This window comes from Scardinius erythrophthalmus (genome assembly GCF_964197995.2).
Source record: "Scardinius erythrophthalmus genome assembly, chromosome: 9".
NCBI classification, from domain to species: Eukaryota; Metazoa; Chordata; class Actinopteri; order Cypriniformes; family Leuciscidae; genus Scardinius; species Scardinius erythrophthalmus.
Genome location: NC_138229.1, coordinates 18,191,020 through 18,215,891, shown reverse-complemented (window position 1 = coordinate 18,215,891; position 24,872 = coordinate 18,191,020). Strand labels below are relative to the sequence as shown.

The 24,872-nt window shown below is 37.5% G+C and overlaps 3 protein-coding genes across 4 annotated transcripts in view; 2 read left to right on the top strand and 1 right to left on the bottom strand.

Annotated features, from left to right (window-relative positions):
* The window catches only part of yes1 (YES proto-oncogene 1, Src family tyrosine kinase), a 32,951-nt gene extending 29,519 nt beyond the window's left edge, over positions 1 to 3,432 (top strand). The window contains exon 12 of the mRNA XM_081374785.1: positions 1,154 to 3,432. Within this exon, the coding sequence (XP_081230911.1) occupies positions 1,154 to 1,362 (209 nt within the window). The 3' untranslated portion in view covers positions 1,363 to 3,432. The remainder of the gene's footprint in view (positions 1 to 1,153) is intronic.
* On the bottom strand, positions 2,586 to 18,402 carry clul1 (clusterin-like 1 (retinal)). 2 transcript variants are annotated; one of them, XM_081374788.1, is made up of 10 exons: positions 18,211 to 18,402; positions 11,462 to 11,511; positions 9,584 to 9,724; positions 9,327 to 9,475; positions 9,055 to 9,225; positions 8,191 to 8,626; positions 7,922 to 8,044; positions 7,081 to 7,295; positions 6,731 to 6,909; positions 2,588 to 4,025 (listed from the first exon to the last, which is right to left on the bottom strand). In XM_081374788.1, exons 3-10 carry the CDS (start codon positions 9,684 to 9,686, stop codon positions 4,010 to 4,012), a joined length of 1,392 nt encoding a protein of 463 aa, XP_081230914.1. In that variant the 5' UTR covers positions 9,687 to 9,724; positions 11,462 to 11,511; positions 18,211 to 18,402; the 3' UTR covers positions 2,588 to 4,009. The 2 variants fall into 2 exon arrangements, with proteins under 2 accessions (XP_081230913.1, XP_081230914.1); XM_081374787.1 differs by lacking the exon at positions 18,211 to 18,402 and having other exon boundaries at positions 2,586 to 4,025; positions 11,462 to 11,557.
* Positions 13,738 to 24,872, top strand: part of colec12 (collectin sub-family member 12) — a 30,260-nt gene continuing 19,125 nt past the window's right edge. Inside the window, exons 1-2 of the mRNA XM_081374784.1 lie at positions 13,738 to 14,266; positions 19,295 to 19,345. Of these exons, the coding sequence (XP_081230910.1) occupies positions 14,260 to 14,266; positions 19,295 to 19,345 (58 nt within the window). The 5' untranslated portion in view covers positions 13,738 to 14,259. The remainder of the gene's footprint in view (positions 14,267 to 19,294; positions 19,346 to 24,872) is intronic.

Genomic DNA, 24,872 nt, shown 5'->3' with positions numbered 1-24,872 from the left:
AGACATGCACCGAAACGGTTTTTGAGGGGTAAAAAGGGTGTTGTTTTACACAACCATTGAGGAATTTTAACCAAAGTATATTACACACTTTACATGAAGACCCTAAAGAATCATACCAACTTGTGGAAAATGGGCATCCGGTGACCCCTTTAAAATGTAATTTATTCCAGTGATGACAAAGCAGAATTTTCAGCATCATTACTCCAGTCTTCAGTGTCACATGATCCTTCATAAATCATTATAATATGCTGAATTGGTGCTCAAGAAACATTTATTATCATTATTATTATCATCAATGTTGAAAACTGTTGAGCTGCTTAATATTTTTGTGGAAACCATGATACATTTTTTTCAGGATTATTTGATGCATAGAAAGTTCAAAAGAACAGCATTTATTTGAAATAGAAATCTTTTGTAACATTATAAATGTCTTTACTGTCACTTTTGATCAATTGAATGCATCTTTGCTGAATAAAAGTATTAATTACTTTTGACCAATAGTGTATATCATTGCTTCAAGTGGAGGATTCTTATTTCTTTTTCACAACGGAGTTGGGAAAATATGGCATTTGAAATGTACTGTCTTATTGTAGTTTTTGACGTTTAATCATTCCTTGCTAAATAAGCAGTTTGATTCAATTTGATTAAATTAATCAGTTTGATTAAAAACAATTTCATAGTGATTCCAAATGTTTAGTAGTGTAAATACTGAAGTAATGGAGAAAGTTTATAATCTGTAATATGACAACCTTAATAGTCTTTAGCATTTCAGGAAATCCAGCAGCTTTTTAACTTTCCACTTAATATAAGATTTATTGATTTGAGTTGGCATGCGTAAGCCTTATTGTTGTGTGAGTCATTATGTAAATGAAAATGGGCTGAGCTCTGAAAGGTCACTCTACATATGCGGCCCAGGAAAAGTCTCTTTCCCGTGAGAGAGCTCTTGAACACAGGCGATCTACGGCTTTACACATCCTTTCCTCTTACGTAGCACCAGACTGTCTGTCCCCTCTGTCCTCAACACTCCTGTCCTCTGTGGGTTCCAAGCGAAGTGTCTGCAGTAATTACACACCCCTCATATCCTGTCTGAGGCAGTCTGGATGCTGAACAGTGGGCGGTTGGACAAACTGACTCTGTATCAACTGTTTTTCAGGCATGGTGAACCGAGAAGTGTTGGAGCAGGTGGAGCGGGGCTACAGGATGCCGTGTCCTCAGGGCTGCCCGGAGTCGCTACACGAAATGATGCGGCTCTGTTGGAAGAAGGAGCCAGATGAGCGGCCCACCTTCGAGTACATCCAGTCCTTCCTGGAGGACTACTTTACCGCCACTGAGCCACAGTACCAGCCCGGAGACAACCTGTAGAGACCCTCTACGGGACCCAGAGACTCACCACCACGTGCTAATAAGCCACCAGGACGGTTCTCAAACCCATTGTGGCACTTCCTCCCAACAGCTCCCCTGCACACTTGTCCTTACAGAGATTTGTGGTTGTTTTTGTTTCTTTTCCCACTCAAGAATCAAGTGTAAAAACTCTTTTAGCAGATAAAACACACCTTTCACAGCATGGCTTTTGTCATCAGGCTGTTCTTTGCCTGAGGATGTGTGTGTGGTGGAGTTGATGAGGGCGACGTGTGTATGAGGGGGTTTGAAGCAGGACCACGTCATGCTCCCAGAACTCTGCTGGGCTGATACCCTGCATTGCAGACTGAGGGAGTTGTGAAAAAAAAAAAAAAAGCGATGAGCTTTGTGCTGGTTCACAGTTGCACAAAATCAGCTTTTTTGTTTATTTTTTTTTTAATCTATTTGTCTGTATTCTTTTCACCTGAACACTAAATCCTATTGTAAAATCAGTCTTTCTTATTTTAACGTGGTTCATTTGTCTTTTTCCCTTTTATTTAGTTTTTTAGTAGTTTGAGTAGTTTATTAAAAGTGACCAATAACTGTGGTTGAATCGGTTGAACCTAATTGCTGGGACGGGACTGTGGAAGTTAGAGAAAGACAGAGAGAGAGAGAGAGAGAGAGACATGAGGGCATTAGCCGTTCTGAATGTATGAGAGCTTAAGTTTGCGAACGATTGATTACAGGGGCAGATTTTTTCACTAAAACACTTTTATAGCAAATCATGATTTTTTTTATTTTTTTAGTAGGTCTCTTAATTTCTGTTTCAATCTTTATGAGAGCTTGAATTCATATCCTGGGAGATGATTCATATTGAAAAGCCTTCACAAAATAATTTCTGACGACCAATCGCCATTTCAGCCGGCTGCTAATTTTCAAGCAAAAAGTCATTATTATAAATCTTATTTTTGTCTTGAATTATTCAACAGTAATTTAGGAGAGAAACATTTTATTAACAAAACACCAGACCTGAGCAGTCCAAACATCATTCCTCACGCTGCTGTTGAGACCTGACTTAATAGTCTTAATATCACAACAGCAATGCCCGAGTTTCTTTTTTACACGCATCAGCACCGACACTGCCAGGTTTGCGTTTTTCGTGCCAACACATTTGTAGTGTTGCCAACCTCTTGGTACAAATTCATTGTTCTCTCATGTACACTCCAATAAATGAACCAGAGAGATTTATAGATCTTCCACAGTTTATTTCATACGTAAATATTTCAGTATATTTCAAGAAAGCCATGGTTTCTTCATTCTGACATACGAATGTGAATTTGCTCGAAAAATTATTTCAAACAGATCCATTTGTTTTTGACTCTTTTGCAACTTTCTTGAACAGGAATCAGAATTGCATAAAGCCTTTTTGAACTCGTTCACCACGATGTACCATGTTTGCTGCTGGTGGAGTCGTTGCATTTCCTGGTTAGGCATCGATCACTGTGAAATATTCAGGTACTACAGATTAAGACCATTTACCAACCAAAGTTTGATGAAATCACTGAAAAGAAAAATGGTACAAGTCTAATGGAGAGGGTAAAATAGACATCAGTTTTTGCACCACTATTACAGATTTAGTCTTATTGTTCGATTTTGGTCTTGTATTTTCTGTAACGGGTTCATTTCATCCATGACAAGGAATTGAATGCACTTGAGATGAATCAGACGGATATCTTTTGGAGGGTTAATTTGTTGATTTCTTCTCCCCTTTGTCGTGTAGCTTTTCATATATGTAGAGAGAGGCCTTGCTTTTGTCCTTCCTGTACGTGAGCCCTTTGTCCTAGGGACTTTTTTTTGTGCCCTGGACATCGCCTAAACATCTTTCCCATCATCGCCTCCTGTTTTACAAGGGCTACAGGCAAGTTTGAGCAAAACTCTTTTATCGATTTTTGTTTCTTCGTGTCAAAAAAGAGAAAGTACTCTGATATGAGGTGATGGTTTCCGCTGCAGAGTTTTAATGACATTGTTGTGAAAATGGTTACGATTACTAATCTGAAGAATTTGTACAGTAAAAAATAAAGTTTTACGTAATGATTTTAAGTGTATGTGGGTTATTTGCAAATCATGATTTGTGAAATTGCTTTATCAGTTGAACATTTTTAGATGGATAATTTTGAACTGGGACTGAACGGAAACATGTGGAAGCCCTTTTCTACGTGAGAGGAAAAAAGGTAATCACGTATGACTTTTGTAGTACATCATAATACTAGAAGGATTGCATAGTAACATTCCCGATAATTGAATTAAACGTTTATAGTATTTTAAAGTGAACACACATAGGCCTATTGATGCAAGTAACTAGGCAAATGGTTATTGTAAGCAGTGATTATTCAGTAATGCCTGTTTACAATCACACAGTGATATATTTAAATATATATGTTATAAGTACATTTTAGACATACGGATGTTTAAGTCAATTAACACAACACAAGACAAGATTCAATTGCAGCTATTTGGAACCTGTCACATCACACCATAAATAAATGACAATACTTGCAATAACTTAAACTAAATAGCCCAATGCATAAAATACAAGTGAACACACAATATATAGCTGTGTATTCTTTAGCAGTGTACCCTGGTTAGTGCTTGGATGAAAACTGATGACTGATTACACATCCTCATGCCTAAAAAAGAAAAAAAATACATTGTTAGAGCAGAGTCATATGTGAGTCGTACAGTATGCGAGTCGTACAGTATGTGAGTCCAGTCCACCCCAGCAGATGATATCGTTCTGATTATTCTTGGTGTGCGCTGCTTTCGTTGTGGTGTGGACTCTGCTATTCTTTTTATATTTAGAATGATTCATTTAAATTGAACTATATCTTTATCGTTATAGTTATCGTCCTTTGTATCAACAGGCGGTTAGACTCACTACATAGTCTACAGAAAAACATCCTGGTTCTTGCACCAAAATCATTTATGCCATACTTTTTGACTTGAAGGTCCCCTGAACTCTGTTCTTCATTAAAACAATAATTATTCAATAATTACACAATAATTATTTTGATAATTCCTTATCAAAACATCTAATTTTTTAAAATGGAAGCTTATTGAACATTTAGAAAATCAAAAAAGCAAAGTGTGCATATATTGTATGTTTTTGTATCATACTTGAGTGATATAGTTAGCCTGGCAAGCCAGACCTACATCAAGATGTTAGGTCTGGAAACTCACCATAGTCACGGCTCAATCCGAGGGGCGGGATAGAGGAAGGGAGTTCCCATATACGTCAGTGACGTAATGTCTCGTTCCCGCCTCTCAGGGAACCGAGGTTACGATAGTAACCGGAGACGTCTTTCAAATTCCCTCTGCACGCAATAGGACAGCGCTTCAACCAACCAGAGCGTTTTCCCAACAGCGGAGCTTAGTTGATAGATTCAACTTTTGCCATATCTGGCCGGCAAAACGACGAACACATCTTCCTTTTTTTAAGAATGACTTAAGTGCCGTTCTTTGCTCTTTTCTCAAAGAAAAACTTAACTCCAAGTCCTCCAGAGTCGCGGCCAAAGCCGATTCGAAAGACCGTTGTTCTCCATCAGCAGCCGCCATTCTTTGTTTTCAAGTAGCAGCAGCCAGGTAACCGTCGCAACTCTGTCGTGTATGTTAAAGGGGAAATGAAGCAGTCAATCAAGTTTACATGATTTACAAGATGGATTTCCACTTTAATCAACAATTATATAAGAAACATGACAAATGTAAACATATAAAAGAAAAAAAAAGAAAAACCGTTATATCTTTTGCTGCCAGGGCGCTGCCATTGTGTGCAGTATTCTAAAGTGTGACGTCACGGGGTTGGTTGGCTTTAATAAACCTGGCTGAATGTATTAATATCACGACGTCAAACTGTCTACACCACGGAGTTTTGACCGCGAACAACTAACGTTAGGTACAGTCATTATTAGCTAACAGCTGTAAGCATGAACAAGCTAACACTAACTTAGTGTTTAGCTAACTTTAGTGGAGTTTATTAGTACCAGACAAAAAGACGACGTCTAACGTTAACGTTATGTTAACAAACTGCACATGGAAACATTGTTCGCGATGTCTGCCATCATATTCATGTCTCTTGTCAACAACACCATGTAAGTTAGCATGTATTAATATATGCATTTGAGCCGATACGGCGTGGGAACCGAGCAGTGGTAAGTTACGTTGTTATGACGAACAGCCGGTGGTGGTTTTGGGCGAAGAACGGGTTGGTAAGTTGCAGCGCGTGTGGCTGTTGTAATGCGATGCCCACCGTGTCAGAGTCCATCTGCTGTATATAACATATGTTAGACTTCATTAGTTGTTCGCGAATCGCGGTCAAAACTCCGTGGTGTAGACAGTTTGACGTCGTGATATCAATACATTCAGCCAGGTTTATTAAAGCCAACCAACCCCGTGACGTCACACTTTAGAATACTGCACACAATGGCAGCGCCCTGGCAGCAAAAGATATAGCGGTTTTTCTTTTTTTTTCTTTTATATGTTTACATTTGTCATGTTTCTTATATAATTCTTGATTAAAGTGGAAATCCATCTTGTAAATCATGTAAACTTGATTGACTGCTTCATTTCCCCTTTAAGCCCGCCCCCGCCTACTCTATACACAACGTGATTGGCCTGACCCAATCTGGGTTTTTGCAGCGAGAAGGTTTATTGAGAGTTGCTAGACGTACCTGGCTGCGAAATACATTTTGCTGCCGCTAGGGTGCGTCTAGATTTCTAGGCTATGATATAGTATGATATGGTGAGAATTTAGGGCTTCCACACCTTAATTTTGTTCAGGAGTCCAAACAGAGCAAAAAATGCAATTTGGTGCAATGTCATTTATATAACAAAAATACAATTATTATTAGATACAATTCTAATAGCTTGTAATATAAATATCATTTGTCACTTTGTTTCTCAATAATATGTCTTACTAATATGATATTTAAATGATTAGTTTTATGATCAAAGCTGTGTAATTTTAATTTTGGGAGGCAAACATATAATGCAATACAGTACAATGATGATTGAGAAAACAAATTAACATCCATCAAAAGCCTGTTATATTTTTTACTTGCTAAAAAACTATGAACGATCAATCAGAGTGCAGAAGACATGTAGAGGTTTAAGTACAACAGATTTTTCAGCAAAGTTTTGGAGCAATTTCATGATACAGTAGACTTTAAAGGGTTAATTATTTATTAATTTCAAATTTGAAATACTTTAAAGTCATCCTGGTTGAGAAGTGATTTATTTGATTGAACTGAGGAGTATTCTCTTTATGAGATATTAACCTGTCCCTGTGAAATGTGAGCTGATGAGTGAGAAGGCATTGTTGAATTGTAAAGAGTCTGACCTGGCCATCTGCTTGTACGTGCCCAGAGCCTCCTGTGCCACATACTGGATGAAGGCGGGATCCTGCAGCCTGAGACCCGCAGGAACAGTCAGGGTGAGAGTGGGGGAGTTTAGAATATTCACTTCCACTGTAGTGACTGCTGCTGGAGTGTTGCTGCTCTCCTCAGTCTGTGCCACCACCTTGTTGTTTGGGTTCAACAGATTTAGTATCTGATTTGTATTTTACTTTTTCTCACCTACTGAAAATAATAAGCACCATTGTGCCACGTGTCCAAAATACCATAGTATTACCATGTTACTATGCCTAAAAATCAATGGTAATACCATGCTACTTTTTTGTTAGTGTCTCACCGTGGCAATGCTGAAGATGCTCTCGGGAGTGGTGTTGTTATTGGCGAGCTCAGTCACCCACCCAAAGTCGGAGGCCATGTTGCTGAGCCAGCTGATGGTGTCGTCAGTATGACGTTGCACGATTCCCAGCACCTCCTCATACTGCTGCTTTGACGCCTCCAACAGCTGAGAGGCCTCATCCAACTCGATGTGGAGCTCTCTTACATTTGGGCAGTCTGGCACGCAATAAGCATTTGACATGATCAATATGACTGGTAAGGGTTAATGGGACAGCTCAAGCAAAAATGAAAAATCTGTCATCATTCACCAAAGATGATAACTAGAACGATAAAGTTTGGTTTTGTCCACGCCACAATTATAATAACAATAATAGCACAGTGGAACAATATTGCACAGAGGAACTGCAGCACGTACTTATAATAAACAATGTTATTGTGTGCTGGTGTGACTGTGGAAAGTTTGTAGAGCTTGCGTGATTAAAAATAAATGTAAGTCAATGGAGACATGACTTGTAAAAATTAATTTGTAGAGCTCTCTAATCATAACTGTTACTAGTAAGAATTTAATTGAAGAACTCTCTATTTTAATTGTTACTAGTAAAAATGCAATTGAATTACATTTAAAACTAAAGCTAAAATTACATTAAAAACTAAAACGGTTTGCCATAGTTCTCGAAATCAACTGACTGATTCAGATCTAGTAGTAAGATTATCAGTGAATAATGTCTTAGACAAGACTGTGGTCTTTTCCTCACACTTCTAAAGAGCTGGAACACAGGTTCCATGGATTTCTATATGGAGAAATATCCATTTGACTAATTGATGTGAGCATGTGCTCTTACCAGTAAACAAAGTTCCCTGACAGGCCTCACACTTGCTCTGCAGCTGCCAGCACTCTGAGGACTGTCTGCGCAGATCTCTGCACAGTCTCCTGTTCTGCAGAAACTGAGGGAAGAGTTTCTTCTCTGGGGTAAATACAGACACAAGTAGAGAGAGTTAAGGCCTGTTCACACCAACGGACATTAATGCTCTGTTTTTTACATAAACTTGTGTGTGTAAATGACAGAATTTTGGTTGACTGATCTATCCCAAATGTCTCGGGTTCAAGCACCTTTCTCCTTCGGTGTCTTCTCCACAGCATCATGAATGTCACTGAATGCTTGTGTGATCACGGCCCCAAACTCCTCCAACACATTTCTCCCAAAGTCAAAGAAGGACTCCAGCACATCGTCCAGGCCCACACCCTCCAGAAAGGCAGAATCCAGAGCTTTGTTGGCAGGCTTGAGAGCCAGCTCACTCTCTTTGTCTTCCTGAAGCTCGGGGCTGAAGGCTCTGCGTAGGGCCTGGTCCAGCTCATGGTGAAAGTGGGAGACCAGCACTGCACTACGATTGACCAGGGTTCCCACTTTGGTGAGGAGGTTGCTGAAGGAGTCCTCAATTCTCACCACCTCCAGGTCAGGATTCTCTGCGCTCTGGTTCAACGCTACCTCATCCTGAGCATCACGAGGGCCAAAGCGAGAGCTCAGTCTTTGGAAGAAGTTTTGTAGCTGTGGAAAACAGAAAAATAGTCAAACTGAAGTTGATTTCATTGTATCCCACTACTATTTTGCTAGTTTGATTTATTTAAAAAAAAAATCATTTAAATTTTTTTTTAAGTGCATTGTACCACCACTTTTGTATGAGTAGACGGATTGGATGAAGTGAGAATCAAGCACAGTTAAATATGGTGTATTTGGTTACACTTTATTTTAAGGGGTCTGTTTGACACTGTAACTATGCATTATAATGTATATGTTCTAGGGTTAGGGTCGGGTTTAAGGTTAGTTACATCATGTAATTGTTATGTTACTACTATAGCAAGCACATGTAACGTGAAACATAGACACTGTAAAATAAAGTGGTACCGTGTATTTCTACTCTGTAGTTAACCTAACCATCTCTCTCAGGGGTTATACTCGCCATTAGAATGCTGTACCTTATTGGTGAAGGTGGCGAATCCACGGCGGCAGCTGTTCGTGTAGAAGTTCTTACAGGTGTGCTCAAGACAAGGTCGACATTCCTCCCAGGAGGACTTTAGAGATTCTTTGCACTGCTGCTTGGCTTCATTCAGCTTCTTTTCTACATCCTGTGCAATCTCTGCTGCCCCCTGATGGTGTAAGAAGCCATTTAAGAAGGTATATTTGGGTTAACACCAGTAGAAATACTATTAATTTTAGTGTCTTAAAAAAAAAAAGATTGTTCACTGACTTTTTTCTTCTCCCCGCTGTGCATGAGAGACTTCATGAGGTTTGCATGTTTCTCTTCATTACTTGCCATCACCTCCTTCATTTCTTTGATTCCGTACAGTGCCTTGCTGACCTCCTGATCCACTAGCTTCTCCCCTTCCAGAGACAGGCCTAAAAGACCATCAAATTTCAGGACATTTAGATGTCATAAGATTGTTCCCTGGCTTTAGTGTATTCATTTATGATATGAATCTCTTTAGCAATATAGGATGCACTCACGTTTGAGAGTGTTGGCTGATATCGGAGGAAGGGTGGTATCAGGGGCACAATGAAAGGCCCCCAGAGACGCCAGTAAAACCAGAGAAAAGATCAACGCCCTCATCTTCGGCAACTTTGACAGACTCAAAGGAAAAACAATGCCTGTAATAACAAATAATTATTTAATTTTCTGAATTATGCTGTTTTTATTATAGTATAGACTAAACATTATTATTTCCAAGTGGTATTAATCAATAGGTAATAATAAATTCGTGGGTTTGTTTCTATTTTCATTTTACGATGCACGCGCTTCTCCAGCACGTGCTTCACCTGTCTTCCACAAAACAAAATTTGTTTTAATGGCTGATTGAAAAAGTTCCGTTTATCAATCTCTTGAATAATTACTTAGGCTATAATAGATATAGATGTTAGAGTAAATATATGTGTTCGGGTAGATATGACAGCCTTACTGAAGTTTGTTTACGGACCAAAAGAAGCATGTCCCGCTAGCTGTACAATTCAGTGGTAAGAATTACATACATCCTACTTAGTCAAATCATTGTTTGTTCATTTTTTTTTATGTCTGTGATTGTGAATAAATTTCATATTTTAAAAAATCATAGATTGTGTTGAAGTCGTTGTTTTTTGGCACTAAAGAAATGTAGGCCTAACAACTTTCCTGGCTAACCAAAAACAGACCTTTAAAAATAAAAACGTTCTGGGAACCGAAAATTGTTATCTGGGATCCACCTATTTTTAAGCGAATTTTGGGATGGGCATCGTATAAAAACATTGGATGGAAACGCCAAGATACGCATAAAGTCCAAAAATGCCCATAAGCACCACTGTGTGGCGCTACACTTTATGAGAAAACCGTTCAGGTGAAATTCACTGTTGTATGACCTTCAGGCAATACGTCTCTGTAACTAGTCAATCTCTGTCAATTCGGTCAGTTTGTGTTAGTATCTTTGTATCTAATCTATGTTATCCACTTAAAGAGTGTCAAATGATCTAGAAGTTTCTTTCTGGGATTAAGGAGGCATCATATGTAATGGCCTACATTACGCAGTTTAAAACGTTACTGAATGTGCTATGACTTAATAGGCTAGAGCCAAACAAGTCTTGTGACTTTAAACAGATATATGTTATTGAAGGCAAAGCATTCTCTATACTGATATAGAGGTAGAGGTCCATAGAGGTAATCCAGAAAAAAACTATGTTAAAAATTCAAGAAACATATTAAAATACCACCAGAGGTTCACAGGTTCACCAGCTTTACCTCATGGCCATCTGTTGTCTTAAATGAACACAACAGACCTGCCACATTTGGCAAGTTGAAGTCAAAAGCTAATGTTGTAAAGCTTTTTATGGCATGTCTTGAGTGCTGGTAAAACAATCAGTACATAATTTTCTGCCTCTATTTCTGCCTCAGTTTGATCAGCAGGGTGTTACACAATAGTGTCTGCATTAGTCATAAATAGGATGTGCTTTTAAATCCATAGAATCACTGGTTATATATGAACAAGTAAAGGTAACTTTACAGGCAGCTAACTTTATACTGTATGAATAAAATTAGCGCTATTCTGACATCCAAAAATGATCTAGAATAAATGTGCATGCCTAATTGCTTGTATTCATTATTAATGCTTTTGTTATTAGATCATCATTAGATCATCAATATCAACATGGCAAATTATGTTTATCATATTTGATTTCTGTTCACAGTAAAACACTGTGTGATCATATAATTCTCGCCAATTAAACGTCTCAGAAACTTAAAGTATGAAAGTATATTAATAATATCATTAATATAAATAAACCATGCTCATATTTCATACATTATGGGAGATACATAAACAGAGCTATCTAACATTATAAAATCATAGGAGAGGAACTCACCAGAAAAATCCTACTGATGTCTGACTATGCAATGTGATTGATGCCGTTTCCTGTGAACAGAGAAGGTGTGCTGTTTATCTTTACCTGGACGCTTCTATTTATAAGTAGAACCAGAGACGATCCACTTAAAGCATTTAAAGGTTATGGCCGTCCAACATGTAATCCAGCCAATTCAGCCATACGCAATAGTTATATATAAATAAATTTTATATGTATATATATATATATATATATATATATATATATATATATATACATACATACATATATACATACATACATACATATATGTACATATACATATATTCATGTACATATATTCATATATATATGAAGAGTTCAGATGCAAAAGCCTCTAAGTGCCATCTGAAATTTTCTTCTAGACTGATCATTTTTATCAAGCTCGTATATTTAAGTTCAATAATTTCACTTAAATGATGGTTCAGTGATGGCACTTTGCATCTGAACTCTTCATATTATAGAAAACTAGTAACATTGTGAAATATTATATAACATTGTGAAATAAAAATATACATTTCTAAAACAAAATCATAGTAAAAGTTGTAGTGTATGCTAAATATGTTATAGCATACATTTTATTTTGTTTTGATAACTTTGACAAAGTCTAAATAGTTTTACATCTATATTACAAGGTTTTTAAAAAAGCCTTGTCAAGCTCAAAGCATAAATTGGCAACAAAGATGTGGTAGGCCCACATTCCCCTCACATTTCTCATTAGTGCACCATGTCCTTGTAAAAGTGCCCCTCTCTTCAGGGCTTGTGACCCTGAAAATAGTATTTTCTAACCTCTAATGAGAAACAGCAATATGGGCCACTGGTATGTCCATCTTGGCTAAGTCTAAACACACCTGTTTCTCATAACCCTATCTGGACCTGTCGCGTTCATCTACTGCCAAAAGACCCGGTGGCTGGCAGGCTGAGAGTGAATTACTGGAACCTCAGAATACATATAACAGCAGAACGTGAGAAGAAAACATTGGTTTAGTATAAAATGATACACCTTGAAAATGAAAATGTACCATTCCCCCCCCCCCCCCCCCCCCCAGTAAAACCATATTAATATTGGATGTCCTTGAAAGCTTTCAGAATCATTTTGTTTCAGTTCTATAACTAGTAACTATGGTATTTTGACCGAAACTTTGTTTACCATGGTAAAGTTTAGTAAGTTTGATAGTAAATGTTTATTTCTAAGGTGAATAAAAATGGATAAGGCACCTGCTCTGGCACAAAAGCTTCCAGATACTTAAGAGGGCAAATAAAGTCGGTTTAGAGCCCAGCAGTGCAGCTTTAATACGGTAAAGCTGGTTTTTTTTACATTAGTGCTTAGCCTCGTTAAGTTGGAAAAACATTTCAGGCCAGTGCGGTGCAACACTTGTGTGGTGCAACAGATCACACGATTCTGAACAATCCAGCGGGATGTCAAATAATTAATCACGGATCCCTGTGGCAAAGGGATTTAGAGAGAAATGCAAAGAAAGAACAAAATGAGCTGTGTGCTTATTAAACCCGAAGGGAGCGGAACAACAGTGCAAGCAATTTTGAGCAACAGTCAATGCACGCAAAGTCTTTACACTTGGCAGTCCTGGGATTCAGAGCCATTTATTTTGAAAAAAGCACAAGCCAGCTGATTGGAGAAAAAAAAAAGATTCAGTAACACTTTCTATGTGAAGCATTTATATAGATCTATATTATTACGTTAATGTTATTGTCATAAAACACATAATTATTTGGTGTTGGTCATGTGTTTTGATGCATTTTTTTTTAACACATCTTGATCTTTTGTAATGGGTAATATTTTCGCACTGGGTTCAGATCACAGTGGTACAGCCTATCGAAAGCTTTTCAGGCTAAATTTAAAGTCAAACAATTATAACACACAAAGCCCTAACCCTGGCTCAAACCTTAAAATTACAGATATAACTTTATTGTGTGACAACAACAATAAGTAAATGTCTCAGGCCAGTACAGAAGCTTAAAATTGTTAACATAATTATTTTTTAGTCTCAAAGTTGGGCCTACTCGATGCTTAAACTTCATAGCACAGTTTAACCCATTTTAGGCCATCACAATAACAGTGATGAATAACAGTTAAAGATCTTTAAAATGTTGAGATTCAATAGTAGTTTAAGAAGTAGCCTAATGTTTTCTATACTGTTTCTTATTACAGGTTAAGATTCCACGGTACTCTTAGCCCAACAATAACTAACTCGTGCTACGTGTAAGACCCTCCCATGTGCCAGAGGAAGTTTAACTCCAGATGCGATGCAGCATATTCAGAGCTTCAGTGTAGAGGAGGCTGCTGCTGCTTTTTACCTGGTTTTCCTTTAGGAGAATACGTTCATGTAGAAAACAAGCGGACTAACAAACACCCTACGGACTACCCAACTTCTCTCTTCTCAGGTTGCAGCCAACAAGCAGAAGAGGAAGCATCATCCTCCTCAGCCCTCACTCACCTCAAGTGAATTTCCATCGTGAACACGTTCTTATGGAGAGAGGGAAAAAGTTAGCGTCTTGAGCAGCAATTTGCTACGACTTATTGAACATAGGTGTCCACGAGTTTTTTTTTTCCTTTTGTGTCTTACTTTTTACAAGTTTAGCGTCAGTCACAGGGATTGAGGTGGTGAAAAACATACTACGCATGTTTCAGGTGGAATATTCGCATCTGTGAAACTTCAACGTGGAAGTGCGCGAGCGCTATACTTGAGTCTGCGCTATTGTCATGAGATTGATGTGAACGTTTGGCTCGTGACGGAACGGTGTACCACAGTTTTACCACAATGAAGGGTAAGATGCATTTCAAATGACCCTCTTCTTACACGTTTTTAGTGCTGTGTCTTTTTAAGGCAAGTCTCTTGAGTCTATCCACGCGTTTCGCTCTTCAGTTTTCTGCTTTTCTTTCTCTTGTCAGAGGAATGTGAGTTAGTCCAGTGCATGAAACATCTGGTTGCGATTAACTGCTCGTGGTGTCTAAGGTTGGCGGATTGTTTGGCTGAACTGCCATAAGACAGCTGAATAGAAGGATATACACATACAGCCTTGTGTTGCTGACCGGCTATTGTGTGGGATGTTCAGTGACATTGTTTCCTTTATCTTAAAAAAATGAAAACGCGTGGCCACGTTACAAATGAAACATCTGGCGGGGTGTGAAGACGTTCCTCTAAGAGTCGAAGAATATGTGAATTCTCATTTCTGAAAAAATTCTGTTAAGCTTGAGAGACTTTAAAGTGTTAATGTTGAATTTGTTTTTATCTTTTTTTATTATTATTATTAAAGGTGCACTCAGTATCTTTTGGTATGCAACTTAAAGTTTTACACACATAAATGAACAGCACTTTGAAAAATATCTAGAATGTTAGTTTACATTATGTTAATATTAAAATAATGCACACTGACATAAGATCAAGACTCCAGATATATCAGTCTTCTGAAAACAGCTTTTGATTCTGCTTGAAGTAGGTCCACCCTCATGGATGCGGCCATGTTGAGATCACGTGATGGCTATGTTAGTCAATTATGTTTACTTCATATCGCTATATTTTAGTCAGTGCTCAAAATGAGTGCAAAAGTGCAAAAATATCAACAACAAAACATTTCAATGAGAAAGCAAAAACAGATCAAAAGGTAAATAAACAGCTTCATTGTTAAAGGGTAAGTTCGGTATTTTACACTTAAAGCCCTGTTTACAGATCGTTTCTGATAAAATAGAATGGTTAAGATTAAAATTTGGACACATGCTGCTGTCCCGAGAATTTTAGGTTTCTTTCGCTTTCCCCAAAACCTCTAGAATGGGTGTATAGGTGCACTGGAACAATCCTTCATAAAACGCATTAAACTTTCGTTTACAAAGACGTGAAACTCACCGAGTGGTCAGGGGTGTTCAGATATGCTCACACAAAAATCGCTGCAAAAGATGCTTTCCAACAGGTGTTTTACCATTCGTTGTAAAACTGTGGATCTATTTATCCAAATGTCTCACACCCGTAGATTCTTCCGTCGAGAGCTTGAATAATAGACACTCCAGCCCAGTTGGTGGCGATAATGCACCTTTGCCAATTGCAAGCAAATCACTGGCATTTAATTGAATACACAGAAGAAGCAGAAGAAGAAGCGGCGGAGTAATACCGTACCTCACACAGCTCATCCAATACAAGTCAATGGAGTTGGACAAAAACTACGATAAAACCTGTTGGAAAGCATCTTTTGCAGCGATTTTTGTGTGAGCATATCAGTGAACACCCCTGACCACTCGGTGAGTTTCACGTCTTTGTAAACGAAAGTTTAATGCGTTTATGAAGGATTGTTCCAGTGCACCTATACACCCATTCTAGAGGTTTTGGGAAAAGCGAAATGAACCTAAAATTCTCGGGACAGCAGCATGTGTCCAAATTTTAATCTTAACCGTTCTATTTCATCAGAAACGATCTGTAAACAGGGCTTTAAGTGTAAAATACCAAACTTGTCCTTTAATGAGCAGCAGCAACAAAATGTTTCATCCCAGGCTAGTCTAAGTATAAACTTTAACAACACTAATATTGGGATGATTAACAACAACAAAAATGTTCTGAGTGCAACTTTTAAAAGTGTCATGTGCTCTTAATTCTAAGGTAAGTTGAGCTTAGGAAAATGAAGTCAGAATTATATAATTAAAAATGAAAAGGTCCTCTATATTTTCAGAGGTTGTTGAAACTTGCATGTTCTTCTAAGAGCCAAGATGTTTTCCCATCTTGATTGCACAGCAGAATTTAAACTTGTGACTCATAGAGACACTTTTAGCAAAAACAACCCCCACATCTCCCCATCCTGGGTCTTTTTGGATGTCCAATGGCCAGATGTTCTGACGAACAACAAGCCTTCACATCACATTTTTGTGCCATATGAGTTACGCAACATTTCACTGTTCTTCTAATTTTCAATCAGAATGCTGCCATCTAGTGGAAATTTCAAATCTCAACATAACTTTTGTTAGAATTCACACTGAACTGAAAACAATAGGCATGTGATTCATTGGAGGCTATATGGCATTTTTACATCTACTGAAACTTGCTTCATTTGGAATTTGCAGTGCAATCCCCAAACAAATCACTTCTGAATTTGTATCTAAAAGCAGGATGTTGTATTTTTCACCGACTGATTTGTACAAAGTGACAAACTGTGGTTTGCTTGAATTTTGGCCAGACTTCAAACAAATGAGATACTGTAGCTGGTTTTGGTTCATCTTTTGGTTAGATAAATGTTTATTTACCATGAATCAATTTAAGGCATTGACATATTAACGATTAGTAAACAGAGCAAAAGGCACACGGAAATAACCTAATAAGGGTGTTCAGACCACACACAGTGAAATGCTGTTCCTCTGACTAAGGGTCATCTGCGGTCTTCTGTGATTCTTCTCCATGCATAACATCTTTAACTTTAAAGGTTTTATTTCAAGCAATATTTCTCTTGCAATGTCATGTTTCAGGCTGTGGCTTTGTACAAATGTTGGTTTTTGGGTGTGTGGGAGCTTTGTTCCTGTGCATTTCCCAGAGTTGTGTTGTTATTTTCAGCGAAAAGACTGAAATAGCTGTCAGCATCAGTCCTCAATTCTTTGTCCCAAGCCTGTTTGTTCCCTATTTTTCCACTCTGCGGTTTCTATGGGTTTTGTATATCTGTCCAGTTGGATTTTGGGACCTGAGGTCGCACTCTGTAGGGTTTCTTGACGGACTGTTCCCCCTCCCACCTGCGGTTTTTCCTCTGGTTTAGTATCAGAGTGAGGGGGAGTGGGCTCCAACTACAGAAACATGTGTTCCTTCTTTATTTTCTCTGGCTTTGGACAATGACACATAAAACCGCCCGGAGTCACCCCTCTCCATTCCCATGAGCATGGTAGCCACATGAGAGAGCCCTCTAAGGCAAACTGCGCTCCAGGACAGGAAGAGGAAGTAAAAGATGGTATCGTTTAGTTAACTCATGAATGGACCATACTGGCCAGTGTTATTTCAAGAATCAGATGCAAACCACATACTTTTTATCACTCCCAAAGCTAATATTATGTGTTTGTTTATGTTATTTATCTCAGCATGATATGTTGACATTGTTTATTAGGAAGAATATGAAACAATGTTAAAAAAAAATAATTATATTTCAGATAAATGCTGTTCTTTTTCATCAAAGATTCGTGGGGAAAAAAATGTATCCCTGTTTCCACAAAAATATTATGAAGCACAACTGTTTTCAGCAGTGATAATAATAATAATAATAATAATAATAATAATAATAATAATAATAATATATATATATTATTTTTTTAAAGTCTTGAGCATCAGATTAGCATATTAAAATGATTTCTCTTGAGCATCAGATCAGCATATTAAAATGATTTCTCTATATTAAAATAGAAATCAGTTATATATATATATATATATGTATATGTGTTAGTGTTGCACGATGTATCGATACTTCAAAAGTATCGCGATACTCGGAAATTAAAAACGTCACGATACCTAAATTTATCAGTATCGATACTTAAAAAAAAAAAAATGAAAAAGCCTCCCTATGGACGTCTGTGTTTTTTGCCTGACGCACGCAGCAAAGAACCTGCTGCTGTCAGTGTCATGTGACAAAACACTACAGAGATGGCTGCATGTGCGAGCATAATCGTTTACATACTGTCTATGAGCACAAGTGGTCCACGACTCGTAGAAAAAGATGACGCGATGAGGAGTGACATATGGAAGTAAGTTGCCTACCTTTCTCTGTTGCACGGTGCACCGATACTTCAAAAGAAAACCGGAAATGAAATACGTCACGATTCCTTAATTTATTAGTAGGCTATCGCTTCTAAGAATGACCGCGTTCCAGATTTGTAAAGGCCTGACACACACTGCGTGTCGTGTCCGTTTTTATTTCGGCTCCCATGATGTTAACTGCCTGCGTGACACACGCGTCTGGGTGCAGCTCGAGACGCGCGGAAAACGCGTGCATTCTAGAAATCTATTTTTCACGCGACACGCACACGTGTTGGAAGCGTTTCCAGGCAAAATAGAATAGGAAAAGATGTTTCTATGTCATTTTGACACAAATACATATTAATCAATGACATTTTGATGTTTGAAAGATTTGACAAATACAATATAAAATGTAATTTAAAACATATGATCGATTTTCAAATATTGCACCTCTCAATACTGAACGAATTATTCTGTAGCCTATTTTGCCGTCAACACTGCCGACGTTGTCTTTATGTTTAACATGAAGTATAGGCCTTCCACAACTCTCTCCCCACGTCAAATATATCACCAATAAGGCTTATCATACCAATATTAAACATTGTTTAATATAATCGCTGTTCATATTTTTATTCAAAGTTCAGAATCAAGATAAAGCTCTTGTGTTTCTTATGATAAATGAGATATAATGCTGCTAAATGTATATTTTTTTTACCTTGAATGTCATTGCTCTAATTTATTTTTTATATTTTGATATTTCATATTTTGTTCAAATGTTTAATATATCTGCTGTTCATATGTTAATTTATTAGTGTGTTATATGATTAAATGTTGTCCCGGTTTTAAAATAAAGCACAGCAATGATATTTGAGAGTGTTTCTCCCTTTTCAGGAAAAGTATCGAAAAAGTATCGAAATCACAATACTTGACTTGGTATCGGTATCGAAACAATAATTTTGGTATCGTGACAACACTAATATGTGTGTGTGTCTAGCTATAATTGTAATATTATATTTCAGTGTCAGATATTATACTAAGACATCATGTGATTACCAGGCATGTAGCATTTGCAATACTAATATATTGTCATTTGTCTCTTTTGCAGACGACTTCAATGATGAAGAGGAAGTGCAGTCTTTTGGCTACAAAAGGTTTGGTAAGTGTATTGCAGTGCCTGATGAATCTGCAGCCAGTTCATGATCGATAGAGATGTTCTTCATCATTTTCTTCCTTCTTCTCTATATATCAGCTTGGACAGGTTTTTAGTGATTGAAAGGTGAATTAGACCTTAACTTACAGTCAGGAAAGCTGATTATAAGTTACCCAAGGTCATAATCTGGTGTCTGCCGCAGTTGTTTTCCCCTCTAAACATGTGCTATTATCATTAGCCCATCAGACGGATGTTTAGTGAATGTTTAGTGCCTCAGTCCTTTCTTTGCTTTTTTATTTGACTGTTTTGTGATCATTCTTTACTTATAATATGTTTGAATGTTTTGCTTTTTTGTCTATAGTCCCATGAAACAGATCTCCTCTAGGATTTGATTGTGAAGTTCTATATGTCATATTATTCACTTTGATGCTTTCACTTAGGGCTTAGGGCTGAATGAGTGTCTGTCAGGCTAGTTTTTGAGGTATGTTCTGGTAAGCAAGCGCTGCTTTGTTTAAGGTTTGTACAGTTTTCATACTGTACATTATAATGCTGTGTTGCTTAAATTAATTTGAAACATATGGAGCCCCTAAAGGGACATGGTGTTGGAAAAAAAATATGGGATGGGTGAAAAAATAAGTTTTTTTTTGCGTTCTCTCGCCAATGTTTTGCGTTCCCCCAAGAAATTTTGTGTTGCTTGCAAAAAACTTCACGTGTTCACGTGTAAAGAGCTCAAAAGGTTTTGCAAAGTTTCTCGGTGGAACGCAAAACATTAGTGAGAGAACGCAAAAGCATTGACTTATTATATTTCCTCCCATCTAATTTTTTTTAAGGCTCCGTTGTATCAACATCTGATTCTATTTTTTTTAATTATTATTAGACAAAACAATATAGAATAGTATTGGACATTTATCAGTTATTGGCCATAGCATGAAAATATTTAAAAAACTATACAATAGTGACAGGCAATATTATAAAAATGTCAAGGCATTGTAGATGCTGTAGGAATGCATGTTGAAGATTTATGTTCATTTAGCATCTGCTTTAAATCTCATACCTTCTTCATTTTAAGAAGTGCTTTCTTTTATTTAGCCACTGTATCCCACAAGAGATGCCTCCACCAACACATCACATTATCTGTGTAATTCGATATTTTATTTCCTTTAAACTAAAGCTTTGCAATTGTCTTTGGTGGTCATAAAAGGCTTCAGGTTTCTGTCTGAGCTACCACCATCCATCTAGCAGTTATTAAAGCAGCATGAGTTATTTCCCAGTTTGACTTAGATTTCATTTCATCCAGAGTAATAATGTGCTGTTTGACCACTGAGGTAGAGGAATGGGTTGATAAAGGGCATGAACATTAAGAGCACAGCTCTTAAAAGTGGTTGGTCTCGAGCCCACAGTTCATTTGTCACAGCAGAAGAGTGGTACCAGGTGAATTTGTCATGAGCACTTTACTGGAGTGTTAAGTTAATTTGACTGAATACAGGTGATTTATGAGGTTTATAGTCTACACTTGGAGTTAGGTTTCCTTTATAAATGAGATTTTATGATCAAGTCAGAGTTCGGGTTAAGTTTGGGGTTTGGATGAGTCTTTAGAGCTTAATTGGATTAAAACTTTGCATTGGGCAATAATGAATGGAAGAAATATGGTTGGCTATATTATTGCAATGTTTGTTTGAACAGAACTGCAGTCCCATATTACACAGAAATTATCTACAAGGGTTTGACATTCCGGTTAGTCTATAGTCACTGAACTGTTTCTTTTCATGCAGGCTCATTTCTTGGCTTGATGGCTGTGAGGTGGGTGTAGGGAACGAGTGAGGAAGTTTGAAGGAATCCAGCAGAATGAGTAACTGCTGCGTCAGCGCAAGAGTGTAGGGGCAGGTGGGTTGTGAGGTCCACACAGAGGTGTGTGCCCTCTTAAATAAAGTGGTTACACTTTGCTTTTCGCTAAGCCAGTGCAGTCATAGACAGAAAGTGGGAAAGCTTGGAAACTATTCTAGCCGCTTCTCTCTGTGGCAAAACCAGACAATCAACCCTGTCTGTTTGGATCTGTCATACAGTTTGATTTGAACACATTTTCACTATTAAGTTGATTATTTTAAGTGCTGCCAGATATTTGGCAAAAGTTACTCTTTATCCTTCAGAGGAAGGTATCCTTTTTACTGTTGGATATTCCAAGCCGTTGACATGGAAATATGTTTTTTCGGATGGTTTTCAATGCCAATGGGGAAAAGTGCTTGTTGGGGAAGGAAGTAGATGTAAGGAAAAACAGAAAGAAACCATTTTAAATCATTTTGAAGAGAAATGAGCAATACTGCTGGTAAAGTCTGGTAGTAAAGTACATGAGCTATTATTTATCGATTGCTCACAGTAAAAGCTGACGAGAAAAATAACAGTAGGATGTAGGTTTCACTCTACAAATGAAACATTTTCTTAATCTTTATTTTTGGTTAAGATTTTCTTAATCCGTATTTTTCCATGTTTTATGTGGACTTTCCATAGACATAAGGATTTATACTGTACATATAAGCTGTTTTCCTCATGGGGACCAAAACATTTCCAAATATGTTGTCCCCATAACGTAAGGTTTACCAAGACCACACACACACATACATTTTTATATTTAAAAAAATATATTTTTTTTTTCTATTAAGAACCTTCACAATTTGAAAAAATAAACAAGTAATAACCTGTTTCTATATTTTTCTGACAAAACAAGAAACCAAAACCAAATAGAAAAACAATGAAATAAAGAATCGTTCAGGATATAATGTTTGTTATTTTATTTTATTTTTTTGTTTGTTTTAAAGCATAAATTGAACTAAATCTAGAAAGTTGGAAAGTAAGTAAGTTATCTTACAGAATTTTGTTTCTCTAGTAAATCTGTCTCTTTTTTGTATCTGTATCTGTCTTTGTTCTTATTTACGTTTTGTAGTAGATGCATTTGATATAGTATTATGTTTGTGCCAGAGTGAGTGTTTTTGATTTGGCTCAAGTTTTTTATTACCAGAAGAGAATGTTTTCAGAGTACTTGCTTAATGCACCCCCCTGGGTCTTCATGATGTTCTGTAATGCTGCCATGAAACGTGACATGTTTTTGTGTTTTCAATATATGTGCAGAGACCAGGAGGATATGGAGGTAGATGGCCAACAGGGTCTGCGGGATGAGCATGGGGGGGTCTGGAGGATTTTATCCTTATCTCTCAAGCCTGGATTATGAGCATGACACACAGTTCTTCAACAGAGAACAGGGTTTTTTTTCACAAATGGCCGGTTCCCAGCAGGAGGTTCATAGCATGGTTTGTAAGGATTCTGGAAAGCGCTTGGGTCAATGCTGGGTCAGGCCAGTTGAATTCGCCTCTTTAAAAGCACCTTTGCTGGAGCTCTCAGTGGTGGAGACTCTTTGGAAAAGAGAGATAAGCAGCCACACAAATCTGAACTTGACAATTCTTTGTAAAACAATGTAGTTTACACAGTGACAAGAAAGATTTAGAGTAAATCTTACTTGTTTATGCTGAATTGACTTGTTGTTGAAGGCCTTGACTAAATTCGTGCTTCTCAGTAGTCAATTTTCTTTGTATGACAGGGAACAGATCAGGAGTGGCGGTCTCCTTGCGTAAACAAGGAATGCAACCAAAGCTCTCCTTCTCCACTCTTGACAAATAGATATAAATTCAGCTTCTAAAACAAACCATCTGGTGGACTCTACTGTGTGAGGAGAGTGGGTCAAGTTAGCATCCGTCCACTCTTACAGGAGGTCTTCGGAAATGTTCTTGCCCGCTGTAACATGCTGTCATATGATAGGGTGTCACACCTAAATGATGGATGGACTCTGTGCCTTTTCTTGCTCCACAGGGTCTGGCGTTCATTCAAAAACAATACATGTCACTGATGGAGACCAACCTTTTTCTTTTGCCATTACCAATAAAAGACTGCAGCGCTGTGTCTGATATATTAATGAAAGTCTTTTGGCTCCCAACTCAGCCAAAATCAACTCTGCGCTTCCTGACCTAAAAAAAAAGGTATAGTGAAAGAAAGATTTAGTATTTTCCTTTGCTCGGAGTACTACTTACTGGCAATCTGTTTTGCGGAACTGGCCAAGACAGAGGCACAGTGCCTTTGTTTCTGAGACTTTGATTACTTTGGCTGTCAAGGGAACTGATGCATGGTATTATTCTTGATCGGGCTATGTTTTTTTTTTACTTTTTCAATGTATAATTTAACTCAGATAAGCGTTCATAAATTCTAAATTATTGTGAAAAAGCAAGGATTTCTTCCACTGATGGCTGACATTTGGACTGTAATCACTTTGAACTATGGCACAATGTATTTTTCTTCATGGTACATCTGTAGTTTAATTGGACATGGCTCCACTGAGTGTTGTAACAATGCGAACACATCCCCATTTCATTTTGTAGTTTGTTTTTTATGTCTCCCAATGTAATTAGTGTTTATATTTGTATCTCAGTTATTTGCGCAATGGGTGGAGTGGCACCGTTTTCCTGGTGTTTGTTGCACTTTGTTCTGTTACGTGTCAAGCATGCCTGGCATGGAAGTTTATTAAAGAGCTTGGTGGGTTTATTGGCTGCGTAAAGTGATGAAGCTTTTGAGTGCTCTTAGGCGATTCTGGCTTATGTCAGGCTAAGCTTAGTTGCTGCGGTAATGAACAGCCTTCCACTGTGACGGCTGCTGATTGCTGAGTCAGGATCCAGGCCTTGCGGTGGGCCACCCACTAACATGAACCTTTCCTGCTCCAAACCCCCCGACTCACGCTCCAAACCCCCCGACTCACACTCCTCCCGCCAGCGCAGATGACTGTGCCCCTGCTAGAACATTCCATGCACAGTAAAGAGGTTAGAGGGACAGTTCAGCCAAGGAATTTCTTAAAGACTCTTTACATAGTCCTTTGTGACCATGGCTGTCAAACTCCAAAAAGAACAAAAAACACCATAAAAGTATCATGAAAGTTGTTAATGCATTTCCATATTAAAGTCTTTTGAAGGCTTTGCATGAAAAATGGCTTTGCGTCTAAAATTTAAAGGTACAGTACAACATTCTGGGCTCTTGATTTTTATCAGTGGTTAAAAACATAAAATTGCAGGTTATTATTATTATTATTTTTTAACTAAATATTAAATGAAAAATCTCCTATAATGTAATAAGGTTATTATTCACCAATAAATGTACATTCACCTCAAATCTAGAATAAAGAAGCTAGAAAAAAATAGATGTATAAAAAAAGAATATACATTAATAAAATTACAACTCTTAAACTAAAATGAAAATGTAAAAATAAAATCTAAATAAAAAATATTCATAAATACTATAATAGTATATAAACAATCCACCTAATGTTGTCTTTTGTGGTCTTTATCCTTGTTTTTACCCTTTTTTGAGCTTGACAGCCCCTGGTTGTTGTATGGCAAGGACTGCATAACAATTTTACAGATAATTCTACTTTTGTGTTGCACTAAAAATCAATAGGCCATAGATTAAATAATGACATAATTTACATATTTGCATGAACTGT